The sequence below is a fragment of the Pongo abelii genome, chromosome 12, assembly GCF_028885655.2.
Source record: "Pongo abelii isolate AG06213 chromosome 12, NHGRI_mPonAbe1-v2.0_pri, whole genome shotgun sequence".
NCBI classification, from domain to species: domain Eukaryota; kingdom Metazoa; phylum Chordata; class Mammalia; order Primates; family Hominidae; genus Pongo; species Pongo abelii.
Window position 1 is genome coordinate 93,670,981 of NC_071997.2, and position 17,919 is coordinate 93,688,899.

The following is a 17,919-nucleotide window of genomic DNA, read 5'->3' on the forward strand; positions in this document are numbered from 1 at the left end:
GGAGTTACACTACAGATGTAGCATCAAGATTTTTCAGAGGATGCTGCCAAAATAAAATTGGTAAGGTGTGTGATAGTTTTTAAACCTTTCTAGTAACTGATCAATTTTAGTGATAAACAGAAGATGAAAGGGAAAGGAATTTTATTGTGTTAACATTTTATTTAACAGATTGTGACTTCTGTAGTATTTGACTTTCCATGTCCAGTCGATTTGGCATTGTGCTTGCAAGGACTGCTGGCCAGATAATAAGAGAAAAATCTAATTTCAAATGAATTCATTAACTTCTGGGAAACAAAAATCTTGGCTTAAACTTAAATACTGGAAACTCAAAAAACTTGGCAGTGATCCTTTATGTGTTCCAGACAACTACTATTCAAAACGCAGTAGGTGAGTTCCTAATTTGTCATCAGACAAGGAGAAGAAAACTTGCAACACTTACATGTGAACCTTTGCCTATTTTATCAACAAACGCTTCAATAGAGGAACAGCTTCTGAAGACACCAGTTTGAGTACCAAGATTTTGAATGAACAGAAACCAAATACCCCTAATTTACTATGGGGAACTGCCTGGGAATAAAGACAAATTGTTTAAACCCAATTTTTTTTCTATTATAAATCTGATGTTTGGGGCATATCAAGGATGCTGACCATCTTGGACATATCCATGTGGAAACAGAGCACATTTTATCACCCCAGAGCCAGGCAGGCCTCGCTGCAATTTGATTCCTCTATCTGAGCTGTAAGAGCTTGGTTTCTTTACAAAATAGGAAAACAGTCAAGTACTGCAATCCTGAATTTTCACTTTGACCTGCTGTTTGTAGCAACTGCTGTGTGTGAACCATTGAAGTTTTGGTGCTATTGCCACCTTCTTTTCAGGCTGCAGAAAGTCTTTTTAACAAGATGTGGCTAAATCACTGCTTTTTTCCTAGTCCATCTGGTCGTGAGTGTGTGTGACACTCAAGATCACTAGTGGGTCTTGAATACTGAGTACTCAATAAAACACAGACTGGACTGTTTCCATCCTCAGCTCAACCCACACAAGGGAAAATGTTTCTTTGCCTTCCTCTCTCCCCAGTTTCTACAGAAATCCTTGTTCCCTTTACTGATTTCCATAACCACAGAACAAGTTTGGAGATCAATGTGTTTTTAAGCTTTGAACCTTCTGAATCATGGTTTAAGCACAAATTCTCCATAACTCAGATATGCAACATATAAAATACAGTTCTGTTAATTAATCCTTTGCCTTAAGGGATGTTAGATATTGCCTTGGGGTTTTTGGAAGACATGAAGCAAGACAGAACTGGCCCCTAACATAGTGTATATTAGTCTAAGAACACTGGATGAGTTAATAAATGCCTAGGAAGCATAAAATTCACATCCATGTTAAATATGAACATGCTCAATATTATACTCGGGGAATGACTTCAAGTTGGAAGTTTTCATTCTTACAAACATTTATTTTCCTCCAAATTTATTGTGTTTTTCTGTAATGATGTGAAAAGTCTTCATTTCCCTTTTCCCCAGTGTTGAGGTTCAAAAAGCCAGATCTTAACCAGAAACTAATCTTCATCTCTTCAATGTCTTGTATGTTGATTTAGTTTCATATGTAAGTATTTATATTAGTTTTCCTCAGGGATTTATACATCGATATATATATAGATATATATAGATATATATATATTCCTACACAGATATATACAAGCTTTTTATCCTCATCTTACCACTTGACAATACAACTTTAAGTATGTTTTACACAGCTGTTCCTTGGTCAAGGTCATTTGCAAGAGCAAGTCGGTTTCTGAAGAAATCTTGTTTGGTGGGTGAAGGATCCATTGAGGGATTCTCATTAGTTTTTTCCCTGTATTCTGATCCACTGGACCTAAAATCTCAGCACACAGATAAAGTACAGGTTGATTTGGTTTTAATTGTTTTCAAATATTTTTATCTATCCCAATTGTTTTGCATTTGTAAAACAGTTGCTTCCTAGAACTGGAATAGTTTTTACTCCCCTGAGTTTCATGACTTAGGACATGTGTATCTAAGATTTGCATTGAACATAAAGAGAATATCTTTCTAATGCTTTATGGGGACAATTGTGACAATTGTATATGTCAGTGTAAGATATTGTGTAATAACATCATAATAGGGGAACAAAAGCTCAGAAAATTCAAGAAATCCTGTTTTTGATTCAATGAAGTAACAACTCCACAAATTACCAAGGACCTTAAATTAAAATGGATGGAAATCATGGTTCTCAACCAAGGTTATCAAGGACCTTCACTGAATTTGGCATTACATTACAAACTCTTGCTTTTGCTTGTTTTCATTTTTAAATGAAAGATTTATTGAAGCCAACCACACATATATGCTACATTTGGTAGAATGCAGAAATTCGTACAGTAATCAGATTGCAGAGATACTATAATCTCAACCACCACAAAGAGACCAAAGCCAATCAATAGTCAACAACTCAGATCAGTCCATTTGAGTCCCCAGTCGAGGGTGCATTCTTCCTTTATCTTGGTTAAGCCACTTGGGTAATCCATTCCAGCTCTGCACCTTCTCCAGTTTTCTCATGTCAGAAGTCCCTGGAGGGAGGAGGCTTTCTGGAAATAACCTCTGATAAGCTAGACTGGGACCCTTTGGCTAGCTTAAACTCTGACCTAGAATGGGTAAAACTAGTCCAGACACTAAGAACCAATATCAAAAAACCTCATGCAGGGTGTATGAAAGTGATGTTAGACATGAAGTTGCTTGTCCAAAGCTTCTATACAACTGACCAAGTTCTCCATATGCTGAGGCTGTCAGGTATGCTTCCACTATCCACCAAAGAAGGATCCAGGGCCTCCGAGTCCTTGCACTATCACTGGTTTGCTACTGTTGAGTCCTCACTCTTGTTATTAGATAAGTTAATCATGACTATCATTTGCTGAATTAATGGGCAGAATTCAAATATCTCTTTACATTATTCAAAGAAAGAAGTTGGATCCACAAAGACTAAAAACCCTAACGTCTGGAAACCTGATGACTGACTAGATATTTTCACTTTGCCCCCTGATATTCAATATCACAGATGAAGCCATAGCCACCCACCATGCTTTCTACTTCTGGTTGGTAAGGAACACTTTTCCACTACATCCCAGTGCAGAGAGGAAAAACTCTCAACTCCAGTACATCTGGATACTCATCAAGCAAGATATCTGGGTGGGATGAGGTTCTCTTCCTTTTCAGGAACCCCCCTGAGTTCTCCCTTGAAAGAGCCTCCACATGGCCCACCCTAAAACTCCGGGCCTTCTCTCATCTTTCACAGATCCCCCTTACCTCCAGTTCAAATCATCCCTGATTAGTGCAGTTGTGCCCCAAATTTAGGAAGATATATTTTTGACCATCTCATTCTTTCTCTATGTCTTCCATTATTCACAAGACTAGGAATGTCTATGTTTTAGGGGCAGGAAGTCGGGGGCAGGATTTGAATTGGGCTGCTATTTCTTCTTGTTCCCCCACAGGACAATTTCTCATCAGAAAGTCATTAGTCAAAACTTGAAATCTTTGCCTCGTATTTCCCCTCTTAGCTACATCTGGTCTATCCAAACCCAACATGTCACACTTTGATGGTTCCAACATGCAACTGTTTAGTGTTTACCTGAAAATAGGAAAGCTTTGATGTCACCACCAGCCCCAAGGACCACAGAAATCTTCACCAGTTGCGTTCCCATTTCTGAAACAAATGCCAAAATCGCCCTGTCTAGTTTTCAAAGTCCACAAACTCAGCTTAAATTTTTTTAACTGCTCTTCTCACAAATTGTACCTTCCCTATGTCTCCAATGTCTGAATTTCTCTGCATTTCTTGATATTAATTAAACTAACAGCTAAATTGCTCATCCTTTTCAAAATCCAGCATTCTACTATAGCCGTGACTAAAAGCTCATTTTCATCCTTGTAAAGATCATTTTAACCGACCTCTTTATAACGCTTACATGTATATGGCCACCTGGACTCTTCCAAAGGTGTGGCCGTTAGGCTCTGAAGTAGTGCATACCTAAATTACTAGGAAATAACCTGCAGGATCAAGGAGAAAAGGCCAGCAGATTTGCTTTTATTCCCTTTCTCTATAAAACAAAAACGGCTTTTGAGCTCCTGGAGCCATTGTGGTTGATTGCAGGGCACATCTGAGCAGACAATATAGGGACAGGCAAACACTCGCTGGGGAAGGGTACAATGGCTGCGAGGACATACTGACACATAACCATCCAAGTATTTGATGGAAAGAGGAAAAGACAACAGACCTGTTGCTAACTTTTCCTTTCACTCAAGTGACAAAGAAAATAGCAAATTCAGTAGGTCATACCAAGTCTAGATTTGCTATAAATAAACCTTTTGTTTGGAGCTGGGGATGGGGGTAGTTGAATCCAGTGCTGCAAAAACCTGATTTGAGAAGGCTTGGTTCTCTGATTGGAAAGACTATCCTCCTTGAAAGCTTTAGAGACATGCATCTGTCTCAAGAAGTAAAGGGGCAAGGAAACACCCATCCTGTCGGCCAGTCAGTCAGCCCTGGTAATCAAAGCAACAGCCCTGTGTGACTCCACCTTTACTTCCACTCAGACAACACTTCAGATTTTAAATGCAAAGGACAGCACCAGTATCGTGGAGGCAATCTGATTGATGGAGGAGGGACTGATATATGAGAAAGGACAAGAGGACTAAGGGCATCCACTGGCCCTTTACCTAAGGAGAATTCCAAACAGCTGCAAGAGGACTGACAGCATTTAACCAACATGAGTTTGGAGAGCCCAAAGCAAATGAGCATTTATTTAATAAATATTTGTTGAGTGCCTACTATGTGCTACGTACTATACCTTGTATCAATAGTTAGGTTATCCTTAAATTGATCTGTAAGCTCCTAATGGGCAGGAACTATTTCTCTTACATCTTTTATACTGGACAGAACCTAGTATATTGAAGACACTTAATTGAATGGTTGATTTCAAATGGCTTATTGAGAAACATTTGTAATTAAGGTTAAGTAATCTAAAATGTTTACCCCTTCAATTATCCCCTTTAATGTTAAAGTTATATAGGAAATGAAATGGAAAATGAGAGAGAACCCCAAAGTGGGTAAGAGTGGGAGAGGGACTTGAAATGAGCTTTAAGGAGACAGAATAGGTGAGATAAAGTTATCAATGGATTCTTTAGCAGCCCTGCTTTCTATTACATGGTCTGTTCAACAGCTGAAGCTGGGCATATACAAAAACTGCTGGGAAGACACCAAAAGAAGAGGATTCACTGAGATAAAATGATTACATATGGGGCCCTGTAGAAGTACTCTCTGTGTGTGTGATTAAGAAAATAGACAGTGATGGGATTGATGGAGGGTGATGACGAGAAGGGAGACACTCTGACACATGTAAATTTTAAAGTGCTAAAGGGGAAGAGAATGAGCGAGGAAGTAGAATTAATCATTTGGAAGCCATATTCCTTATCTTCCACTATCCCAAAATTTAAGGATGAAAAGAGAGAGCACCATCTACATTCCCTACTCCTAAGCTATCTCACGTGATCCTCTTCCCCACTGCCACATCTGCCATCAAGAATACGCGTTAACGTAAGTGTTGAAGATGTATATATTAAGATGAAGTATCATTTGCCTCAGACTTCACAATAATCTAGGTTTAAGTCTTTGACAGCCTCTGTATAGATCCTTCTAGAATGGGACAGTTTGCCTTCCATCCTGCTCAAAGGCAGGGGAATAAGTATCGGTCTAGCTGACATCAGCCTACCACAGTAAGTCTGTTCCCTCTAAGAATCCTCATTTAAAATGTGTAAAATCACTTAACATTTCCAAACTTTAAGATATGTAGCCTTTATTCTGATCAATTATGGATACCTTTCAGGGACATGTGACCTTGTGTCTGCCCAGGACAAATGTGCCTGAGATGGAAACAATCAGAAGGTCATTCTTTTCCCCAAATATTTTGGGCATTTTTCAGGACTTTTTTTAATGATGTCAACTTGACTCTCCCTTTTGAATCCTTGTGGGTATGAGCCTTCGGCCCTCCCAGCCTCAGAGGGAAGAGAACCCTTTCTCAGGTTTTCTGTTGCATCTGGCTCCATGCCTAGCTTCATCCCGAAGCAGCATTCTGGGTGTGTGGGGCCACCAGCCAAACAAGCCCCTATGGAACAAAAAGTGTGTCAGTGTAGACAGGAATGAGCCTCCAGAGGGCTGTGGGGGAGGAAGGCAGCAAGCCCCAGACATGACACAAGTGGCTTTGCTGGCACTGGCCCATTTGGACCTGTGAGGCCAGGCTCTGCAATGGTTCCAGTACTCAGGATTGGCCACTTCTTAAAGTCCCAGGGCTTGCTGCCAGCCTGACTTCCTGACATGCAGGAGGAAAATGGGCTGAATGTCTCTTCTGGTTCCTTCCTATACCTGTCCACAGGCCTGACTTCAGAGTGCAAGTTCCTGTGTAATGGCTGGGACTATGTCGCTCATGGTTCCTATACAAGTGTCTTGCATAGTGCAAGCATGTAAGATTGAATGCTTAATTGATGAGAAGAATGGTGTGTTCTCATCTGAGTTAAAAGCCACTGCCCTTCCTGTGCTACACTGGGGCCTCCCTGATCTTCCTCTCTACCTTATAATGGAGCAAATTTTCCATGGTCCTCATGTGAAAACACTCAGAAAACGCTACTTAAGCTGCCTCTTCAACCCATGCAAAGTCTCCAAAGTGCCCACTGCAGCACCCTAAGCACCTGATGGTACTGACTGCCCTAGGCCAGATCTAAAAAGCCAGGAAAGCCTGCCAGACAGACAGTCTTCTGTGTGGCTCCACCTTTACTTCCACTCAGACAAAACTTCAGATTTTAAATACAAAGGACAGCACCAGTATTGGTGGCGGCAACATGATTGATGCAGGAGGGACTGATCTATGAGAAAGGACAAGAGGACTAAGGGAATCCACTGGCTCTTTATCTAAGGAGAATCCCGAACAGCCACAAGAGGACTAACAGCAATTAACCAACACGAACTTGGAGAGCCCATAGCAAGTCCTCTACATTATACCAAGGTCAGTGGGGAGCTACAGAAAGATAAAACCTGGTCTTCTACATGCTAGGGCTTTAAAATTACAGGTTCCAAGGCTTCATTAATTTCTTGTTTCGGTGATAAAAAGATGTGATTACTCAGATCAAGCTACAACAAAGTCAAACTACAGATAAAGCAAATCTCCACACTAGAAAGGACTCTGGTGATTTCTTAAACAATCTCCCACTTGATGCAGGGACCACTTTCATAGCATCCCTGACCAGAGGCATCCCATGAATCCATTCCTTCATGACGCAGCCAGCTCCAGTTCCACGCAGCTGCATTTTTAGGAAATTCTTCCTCTTAGCCACTGGTCCTAGTTCTGCCCTCTGAATCCAGAGAGGACAAATCCACTCCCTCTGCCTTATGTCACTGGCAAAACATTTTCTTACATCTCTCTGATAAATAGGAATTAGTAAAGGGACCAGTGGTGAATCTATTGCTCATTGTTTTCCAATAGACAGCACCCAGTCATTATAAATGACAGTGGGCAAAAAATGGCTGTTTGTTTTGGGAATACTGTGGTTTAAAAAAAAAAAAAAAAAAAAAGATAGGCTCAAGCTGCGCCCTTAGGATTTTGCAGTCCTTAGAAGGATTCAGGAGTCTGGCCGGGTGTGGTGGCTCACGCCTGGAATCCCAACACTTTGGGAGGCTGAGGCAGACGGATCACTTGAGGTCAGGAGTTCAAGACCAGTCGGGCCAACATGGTGAAACCCCATCTCTACAAAAAAAAAAAAGCCAGGGCGTGGTGGCGGACACCTGTAATCCCAGCTACTGAAGAGGCAGGGGCAGGAGAATAGCCTGAACCCGGGAGGCGGAGGCTGCAGTGAACCGAGATTGCACCATTGCACTCCAGCCTGGGCAGCAGAGCCAGACTCCATCTCAAGAAAGATTCAGGAGTCTAAATCAGGGTGGGCTGGAGAGGTGTCTGTTTCCAGGTTCTCCCACCCCTCTCAACTTGACAGATGTTGGCGCTGGGTCAAGAAAGATCTAAGTCTATATGATCCTAGAAAGAGGAATACGATTCTCAACTCTTCAAACCCTGAGTAAGGTGGGTTGAGGATCCAGCAAAGCAGCATGCAAGCATCCACTGGGTTCCTTAGCAAAACAGAGAGAATGCAGGGCTATGGCTAAATGCAGAGCTGTCGCTCTTCCTTCCTCTTCCCCCTTCTCCAGTAACAACAGGCAGAGACCAACAGTCAGAGGCCCACTAATCTCAGTACCACCCTCCCCACAGGAGGATAATTACAATTAGACAAACCAGCAAAAACAAAGTCCTGACTCCAGAGTTGCCCCCAATTCCTCCATCAGGACCACAACCTAAATCAGCCAGTGACCTCGACCTTCAAGGAAAAGGTAGATTTCCCTGTGCTTCCTCACTTATCGGCAACTCTCCAAAGGCAGCAATAATGTCTCTGTTTAACTTTTCCATCTACTAAAATATGAAGACTTGTTATTTGACTGCAAGAACATCCTCCCCCAAGAGTAACTAAGCAGCAGGGAAAAATCTCTCTAAGGGAGAGGGAGGTAGGCTGAGCCAGTGGAGATTGAAACAGCAGTCTCTCAGGCAGGCGGTGGCTGGACTGGCAGATCCCTCTACGGTCAAATGCTAATGCTCACCTCTCTCTTCCTTACATTTTATGCTGGGGTTTGGCCACTGCCTCCCAGACTGTAAGACAGTGCTGACCAAAATGCCTGCGGGTGATGTTTTATACAACAACGACTTAGAATCTCAGAAAGACCACAGGAGGAAAATGCCTTATTTTTACCTCCTATGGAATACAGAAACTCCATTAAAGTGATTTCTAACTAGGGCCAAGCCAAATCCACTCATTCAGGGAAAGCACTAACAGAAGTCCCAACAAACATGAATTAGCACCCAGGATGACAACAGGCCCCTAAATGCAGAAGTGCTGAGATCCCTTAGAAAACTTTCCACAGATGGGGAGATCTGATGGAGCACCCATGACACCCAACCCCAATAGTGGATCCCACTCCTCCCAGCCTAAAGGGGCTTTGATTGTCACCAGCTCATTTCTCAAGGGAACCACCTCTGCCCACTCCTCTCAAGACACATGACTTTGGGAACAAGAAAGGAAGGATAAAAGACAGAAGAGGCAGGGCAGACAGCTGAGTTTGCTTCTACTCTGGGATATTACAATGAGAAACATCTTCACCCCACCGGAACTGTGGTTACTGGGTGCAGGCACTGTACTTGAAGCAGTTGTGTGAGACCAGGCTACTTGATACTTATTATTGTTAAAACCTCAAGATTTAGCCCAAAGGGAAATGAGTTACAATGCTGTCTTGTCTAAGGGCTACTCACTTCTTTTTAAAGAGCTTGCGGAAGGAGCTGCGAAAGCCCCCCTTCTGGTCTTGCCTGGGATTTTGATCGCTGAAAGATGTTTGTTCACTTTCTCTTTCTTCTTTGGGACAGAATCTGGTAGCATCTTCTAAATGCATCTCCTGGAAACAAAAAAGAGAGATTTTTTTCTTTACTCCTTTCCAACGTTATTATGGATCCTGACTATGGGACAATTTTGTAGTGCCGTGACTTTCCTCTCCCATGCCGAAAGACTACCAGTGGGTACCCATCCCAACTCAGCAAACCTCCCAATCCCAACTCAGCAAACCTCCCAATCCCAACTCAGCAAACCTCCCAATCCCAACTACAGCAAACCTCCCAATCCCAACTACAGCAAACCTCCCAATCCCAACTACAGCAAACCTCCCAATCCCAACTACAGCAAACCTCCCAATCCCAACTACAGCAAACCTCCCAATCCCAACTACAGCAAACCTCCCAATCCCAACTACAGCAAACCTCCCAATCCCAACTACAGCAAACCTCCCAATCCCAACTACAGCAAACCTCCCAATCCCAACTACAGCAAACCTCCCAATCCCAACTACAGCAAACCTCCCAATCCCAGCTACAGCAAACCTAGGCCAGTGACGACACCAGCAGGCGGAAAGAGGATAATTTCCAGTCCCAGCTACAGCAAACCTAGGCCAGTGACAACACCAGCAGGCGGAAAGAGGATAATTTCCAGTCCCAACTACAGCAAACCTAGGCCAGTGAAGACACCAGCAGGCGAAAAGAGGATAATTTCCAGTCCCAACTACAGCAAACCTAGGCCAGTGAAGACACCAGCAGGCGAAAAGAGGATAATTTCCAGTCCCAACTACAGCAAACCTAGGCCAGTGACAACACCAGAAGGCGAAAAGAGGATAATTTCCAGTCCCAACTACAGCAAACCTAGGCCAGTGAAGACACCAGCAGGCGAAAAGAGGATAATTTCCAGTCCCAACTACAGCAAACCTAGGCCAGTGAAGACACCAGCAGGCGAAAAGAGGATAATTTCCAGTTCCAACTACAGCAAACCTAGGCCAGTGAAGACACCAGCAGGCGAAAAGAGGATAATTTCCAGTCCCAACTACAGCAAACCTAGGCCAGTGACGACACCAGCAGCGAAAAGAGGATAATTTCCAGTCCCAACTACAGCAAACCTAGGCCAGTGAAGACACCAGCAGGCGAAAAGAGGATAATTTCCAGTCCCAACTACAGCAAACCTAGGCCAGTGAAGACACCAGCAGCGAAAAGAGGATAATTTCCTGCTGAGTGTAGTATTTTCTAGGTATCAAGGCAAATAGTCTAGTGTAATATGTAACAATAATTAAAGATAAGGAAATAAAGAACATTAGCTAATGTTTAAAAAGTGGACTTTAAAAGAAGACTGCAAGAACGTCCTCCACGAGTGAATAAATTCTTATTTTGACACCAACACTGTCGTGCTAGAAAACCAGTAGCAGTCCCTTCTTATCTCTAGGTGTTTCTCTTTCTACAAAATAAGGATGTTCGTTACTTGTGATGCTAGTTTTAAACTCATGTTCCTAACTCTCCATTTTAAGCATAAACGAGGGAAGGCATTTTTGACAAGTCAGACCTGTTTAGAAGTAAATGTCAACTAATACTTTCAACCTGCAAATATGCCTGTAATACAGTTTTTAGAATTCTTAACCCATGCTATTTGGAGTATAAAGTAAAATAAGTTAAAAATAAGGCTGTATCTTTTGTGACCTCTCTAGTTTTTTTTAAGTGTGAGATGTGCTAAATAGAAGTGCATGTATATTTATATGCATATAAGCCAGATATGCACTTATATACATGTTTATATTCCATATGAACAAAGTATTTACCTTGAGGTGACTATAATTTAAAAGCAACTTTAAAAACAGCTGCTGAATTTTGAATAACCTTTAGAGAACCCCAAGAAGTCAAGACAAAAACCACACCAATGATGCCCTAAAAGTCTCATGAATTAGATGGGTGACTGCTTGCTGACAGAGAAGCAAAGTGTGAGGGTGGATTTTTTTTTTTTTTTCAGGAACCATATGGGTCTGACTTTGAGAACTGGGGGTTGCAGATACAGAAATTCTCTGAGATTCTACTAAGATTCATAACTAGACCATGGAGCTAGACATGCAGTGTTTCTTAAAGTGTGGTCCTGTGACTACAGGATCAGGTTGGGCCTTTACTTAAAATGTAGCTTCTTGAGCCCCATCCCAGACTTTGTGAATCAGAATCTCTGCAGTTAGGCCTAGGTAACCTCATGCACACTTAGATTTGAAAACGAATGATTTAAGGGAGGGGTCCCCAACTCCCAGTACTGGTCTGTGACCTGTTAGGAACTGGGCCACACAGCAGGTGGTGAGCAGTGGGGTGGGTGAGCAAGCAAAGCTTCATCTGCATTTATAGCCGCTCCCCATTGCCTGCATTACTGCCTGGGCTCCACCTTCTGTCAGATCAGCAGTGGCATTAGACTTTCATAGGTGCACAAACCCTATTGTGAAATGCACATGCAAGGAATCTAGGCTGCGCACTCCTTGTGAGAATCTTATGCCTGATGATCTGAGGTGGGGCGGAGACGATGATGCTAATGCTGGGGAGTGGCTGCAAATACAGATCAGCATCAGCAGAGAGGTTTGACTGCACAGACACCACAATAAAGCAATTGCTTGCAGACTCATATCGAAACCCTACCAGCAAGTGGCAAGTGACAATTAAGCTGCATCTGGTGGCAGGCTTTACAGTGGCAAGTGAGTTGATGCACTTCAATGGTACAGCTGCCTCTGGTGGCTTAAAAGTAGGTTTGAGACAATTTCAAATCTCCATACGTTCTGGATTATAGTCAAGGCAGAATATCATGAGATGGCCACAAAGCACTGAAAAGCCTGCTTCCATCTCCTGCATCCCGTCTTTGTGAAGCAGGGTTTTCTGCAGTGACAGCAACCAAAATGAGATTACAGAGTACACTGGACATAACTGACACACTTCAGGTGTCACTCTCACCCATCACCCCCAGATGCGACCATCTAGTTGGAGGAAAACAAACTCAGGGCTCCCACTGATCCTAGATTATGGTGAGTTGTATAATTATTTCATTATATATTACAATGTAATAATAACAGAAATAAAGTACATAATAAATGTAATGCACTTGAATCATCTCGAAACCACCTCCCCCTCTGCAGTCTGTGGAAAAACTGCCTTTCCCAAAACTGATCCCTGGTGCCAAAAAAGTCGGGGACCACTGACTTAAGGCATGCTTCTGCCCACCTACACTTAATGTTTATATGAATCACCTGCGAATGATCCTAAATTCTTATTCAGTAAGTCTGGGGTGCAAATTCTGCATCTATAACAAGTTCCCAGGCAATGCATTTGCTACTACCCCCAAGGACCATATTTTGAGAAATGGGCTTTTAGAGACTATTTAGTGACCAAATCTATTAATGGTTTAAGGAAAATCGTTCTATGGAACCATGATCTCAATAGCATTTCATACTTTATAAAGCCTACTCGAAAATTGTATCTTCTTTGGCCTGATCCTCCCAACAACCCTGTGAGATAGGTTGTTTGATTTTGAGACAACTGGAGGCACAGAAAAGCCAAGCGACTTGTCCAAAAGCACACAGCTACTGGGCAGCAGAGCCAGGACTAGAACCTAGATCTCCTGACAGTCACGTGTTCTCACTAGAGCATACCATCTCCTTTCTTGACTCTAAAAGGGACCAAACACTAAAGACTAGGTCTCAGCTAGCTCTGCTGGGCTAGGTGAAAGATATACAGAGTATTTAAAGGGATGAAACACTAGGAGTTTTGCACATCTCAAAAGCAAAGAGTTGATACCTTTAAGGATAGAGCTTTTGAGGGGTTTATCTTTTGCAACTAAAACACCATTCCACCATCACCTCCAACACACACAAACATGCACACATATACTTAGACATGCAGACATACACATACATGCCCATGCACATATGTATACCCACATGGTCTCTGCCCACCTGCACTCTGCATGCCACCTCGCTCTAGGACTCCTAATAACCAGGGCCTTTTTTTTTTTTTTTTTTGAGACAGAGTCTCACACTTTCGCCCAGGCTGGAGTGCAGTGATGCGATCTCGGCTCACTGCAAGCTCCACCTCCCGGGTTCACGCCATTCTCTCGCCTAGCCTCCTGAGTAGCTGGGACTACAGGCGCTCACCACCATGCCCAGCTAATTTTTTTTTTTTTTTTTTTTTGTATTTTTAGTAGAGACGGGGTTTCACCGTGTTAACCAGGATGGTCTCCATCTCCTGACCTCATGATCCGCCCACCTTGGCCTCCCAAAGTGCTAGGATTACAGGTGTGAGCCACTGCACCCGGCCACAACCAGGGCCTTTTAAGTTTTTAGAAAGAAAAAGTGTGTCCAGAAACAGAAATAAGTAATAGGAACTTTGCATGCTTGAAAATTTTAATGATATTGCTAGAGAAAATGCCTCTTTTAACTGACTTCCATTTGCAATTTCCTTGGTATCTCATTCTGAACTGACTTGACGCATGTCTTACACTGTAAGGAGATGAAACTTGCTGGCCAGTATGTGCAATTAACGGTTCCTGATACATTGTTTATTGTTACTTGGTATGTCTGGTAAACAGCCACAAATATATTATTCATTGTTTGCTTCTCCGATATATTTCTGATTAATGGTTTTTGCCTTACAATTGTTGAACACCAAATTTTTCATAAATCAACTACAAAAGGACATTGTTATTACACATGAAATAAAAGTTCTTTACAGTACAGACTATACTAGTTAGGTTTGTATGTAAACCTCTGCTTATCCCAAGTCACACTGAATTGGCACTATAATTTCCATTTACTTCCCCTTTCAATAAACTTCTAAACTCTGACACATGCCTAAGATTGATTTCTCCAAGAAATTCTGCCTAATCAAATTTTACAAAGCTTGGAGTTGAAAATCAGAGCTAGAGGAAAATCTGAGAACCCCAGGGAACCTCAGCAGCTTTAGCTGAGCACACTATTACATGTTTTTGTCCTCTGCAGGGACCAGACACAGACTTTGACTGCTGGAGTGCAGGTGGGCAGCAAGCTCCAAGGCTCTTCATGATCCCGCCCCTTCCTGTTCCTCTGGCCTAATTTCCACCACTTTGACTTGGCACAGTATGCCAGAGAAAAGGCATCACCATGCTTTTCTCATGCTTCCCTACCTCACTCTTCCCCTAGCCAACTTCTAGGCAGCTTTTATAATCTAATTCAGACATTCAACTTATCTAGGAGGCCTTCTCTGACCACCATGACCCCAAAGGTTTTAAATATCCCTCCCATGTGCTCCCACAGTTTATTACATAATTCTGCGTTCCTGTGTCTCCTTCCTGTACTTAGCCAGTGGTCCCGGAGGATAGAGACTGGTTTATTTCTGAATTTTCAGCAATTAGCACAGAGCCTGGTACAAGACAAGAACTCAGTGTTTGCTGAAAAATTAATGAATGAAAAAAGTCAGTGTCATCACTGTTTCCATTCGAAAATGAGAATAGTTTCACAATAGCAAAGACTTGGAACCAACCCAAATGTCCAACGATGATAGACTGGATTAAGGAAATGTGGCACATATACACCATGGAATACTATGCAGCCATAAAAAATGATGAGTTCATGTCCTTTGTAGGGACCTGGATGAAATTGGAAATCATCATTCTCAGTAAACTGTCGCAAGGACAAAAAACCAAACACCGCATGTTCTCACTCATAGATGGGAATTGAACAATGAGAACACATGGACACAGGAAGGGGAACATCACACTCTGGGGACTGTTGTGGGGTGGGGGGAGGGGGGAGGGATAGCATTAGGAGATATACCTAATGCTAAATGACGAGTTGATGGGTGCAGCACACCGGCATGGCACATGTATACATATGTAACTAACCTGCACGTTGTGCACATGTACCCTAAAACTTAAAGTATAATAATAATAAAATAAAATAAAATAAAGAAAATGAGAATAGTTGGAACGGAAGGGTGGTCGCACAGGTCAGAGCTATCATGTTACTTATGCTCTGCTTAATCAGATCAGAGCAATTATTTGCTCAGAAACTATTAGCACTTCGTGGATAAGTATTTAAAGACCTCTTTAAATGCCCTCCAGGCTCGCAGACACCACAATTAGACACCAAAATATCAAACACCGGTAGACCTGCAGACACAGGGGTTGGCCATCAGAATACCTCAACATTCACTGAGGTCAAAGAAGGTGTTTCTATTTTAGGATGTCCCTGTCCCAATAGAGTTTGCAAATTAATAGGACACTCTTTTCCAGTCAAAAGAAAAGCAAGCAGAAATAAAGCTGGCTTTGCAGCAAATTGCGCAGCGGGTCTACCTTGAGCTGGGGCAAGTTGCCTCCTCCCTAGCTACAAGCAAGAATGCTGCCGGGAGGAAGTGGAGTAGGCTGGCGCACCGTGTTCCATATTCTCAACATAGAAACGACACCTCACAGAGAGAAGAAACACACTGGCCCGGGACCTGCGTGCGGGGCTCTGAAAAAACTGCAACTCTTCACATAAGCGGGAAGAGATTCCCCATAACTCCCTAAATGTGTGTGTGTTAATCAGCTCTAAAGAGTGGCGGGCTTCCCTGCTACCTCTGCCATCCCTCGTGTACCATATGAGGCAAGCTCTTTGGGTCCTGTTACTGGAGAACAGGCGCTGCCACTCGCCTTCCAAGGCCCAGCAGCCTACAGCTCGCAGGGCGCGGGGGCTGCGCCTGCTCTCCCTCCGCCTCCGCCCGCCGACGGCTCGCGCAGCCGCCCCCCAGCCTGGCCCGGCCCTGCTCCCCTCCACGCTAGGAGAACTCGGGATGCTTCCTGCAGAACTAGGCCTGGGGCCGTCGACGCTGTGGGTTTCGGTTCGGTTTTACTTTACCCTCCTTACTTCCAAATAGGTCTGTTTTTCGCTTTGGGACCTCTGTTGGGGGAAGAAGGTCCTGGGTGCGCCGCGGGCGGCGACGGCGGCGGCGGCCGGGCCGTGCGGCTGCGCGGCGCGCTCGGCCTTGATGGGCGCGCGGCCGCCGCTGCTGCTGCGCGTGCTGTAGAGGCGCGGGGCCACGCCGTCGGCTGGCGGCGCACGCGGGAACTCTTTGAGAGAGCGGCTCAGCGGCTTGGCCTTGCCGTGCGCCTGCGCCGCCGCCTCCAGCTTGTAGGCGCTGCTGCTGCCCGCCGGCGACGTAGCGCTCTTGGGCAGCGGCTGCAGCGGGTGCTCCGGCCGCTCGGCCTCCATGGCGAAGCTGACGGGCCGCAGGAAGCAGATGTCCAGGCTGGACTCGGAGGAGGCGGGCGAGCAGTTCTCGAAGAGGGCCGGAGCCTGGAACGGCTCCTCGTCGTAGGGCGCGGGCAGCGCGAAGATCTCGCCGCCGTACTCGAACTCTTCGTAGGCCGCGGGCACGAAGCCGCGGGCATCGGGCAGGAGCTCGGCCGGGGCGCGCAGGGAGCGCTCCACGTTGCCCAGCGGCTCCGCCGGAGAGGGCTCGAAGTCCATCTCCGGAATGGCCTGCAGGGGCCCGGCCAGCGCCTTCACGTCCTGCTCGGCCGCGCAGAACTGCGTCGGTGCCAGAAGGCTCTCGGGCCGCTCGTGCTTCCTGCCCTCCAGCTCCCAGTCACTGGGCTTCCCGGGCTGCATGCTCTCCATCAGGCTTTGCTGCTGTTGGCTTTTCTTCACTGGGGGCATCAGATGTCTTTAGGGGGGAAACAGAGTACAAAAGAGGTGTGCTTACGGCCGGTTAGTGCAGGCTTCTCGCCTGCCAGCGCCCCTTGGGGCCGCGCTCCGAGGCGCCTGTGCATGCCACCTCCTGAGCTCCACAAACTTCCACTAAGGCGCTCCCACGAACCCCCTTTCCCAGGCGGAGAGTGGACAAGGCAGTCCGTCGAGCGGAGGCCCGAAGGTATTGTCTGAGCTTCTGGGAAATGGCCTGCGGGCCAGGGACGGTCATCACCCCGCGTGGAAGCCTTGACCCTCCTCACCACCTGCGGTGCTCCAAGGCACACCTTCAACTCTCCTCTCTCCCTTGCTTGCCCTAGCAGAGTCATACAAAATAATGGAAACTCAACTTCTGTTCGACTTGCGGATCTTCACACTCAGAAACAAATTACGTTCCTAGCTAAAGTAAACGTGGCATGATCTTGATAACTGTTGAATCTGGATGAGGGCATGTGGAGTTCACTGAACTCTTCTATGTAAATTTGAAATTTTCATTAAAAAAATTTAAAATATTCCTTGTCACTGTAAAGCATGCTGTATAATTCATCTCAAACCTCCACCCACAAAGAATTACCAACATGTAAAAGCTGTCACTCGATATGCCCAATTTCATGGAGGGTTTTTGGTTTTGGAGTCATGGGTAATGGATAATTTACACAGTTTACAGACTAGGATAGTGTACCATCAGATGGGATGTCCAGTTGTTCTGGACTTAAATTGACAGATGTAAGTGGACACTGACC

The 17,919-nt window shown here is 44.5% G+C and overlaps 1 protein-coding gene across 3 annotated transcripts in view; it reads right to left on the reverse strand.

Annotated features, from left to right (window-relative positions):
• Positions 1-124: 124 nt before the first annotated feature.
• ARHGEF33 (Rho guanine nucleotide exchange factor 33) overlaps positions 125-17,919 on the reverse strand; it is an 86,856-nt gene continuing 69,061 nt past the window's right edge. For 2 of the 3 annotated variants that reach the window (XM_024242797.2, XM_063713454.1), the window contains 3 exons: positions 16,346-17,153; positions 9,408-9,547; positions 125-1,879 (listed from right to left, as the gene is read on the reverse strand). In XM_024242797.2, coding sequence (XP_024098565.1) covers positions 1,750-1,879; positions 9,408-9,547; positions 16,346-17,153 — 1,078 coding nt within the window. In that variant the 3' untranslated portion in view covers positions 125-1,749. Of the gene's footprint in view, positions 2,589-3,643; positions 3,719-9,407; positions 9,548-16,345; positions 17,154-17,919 lie in introns of all 3 variants that reach the window. The other variant, XM_063713455.1, reaches the window with a different exon arrangement.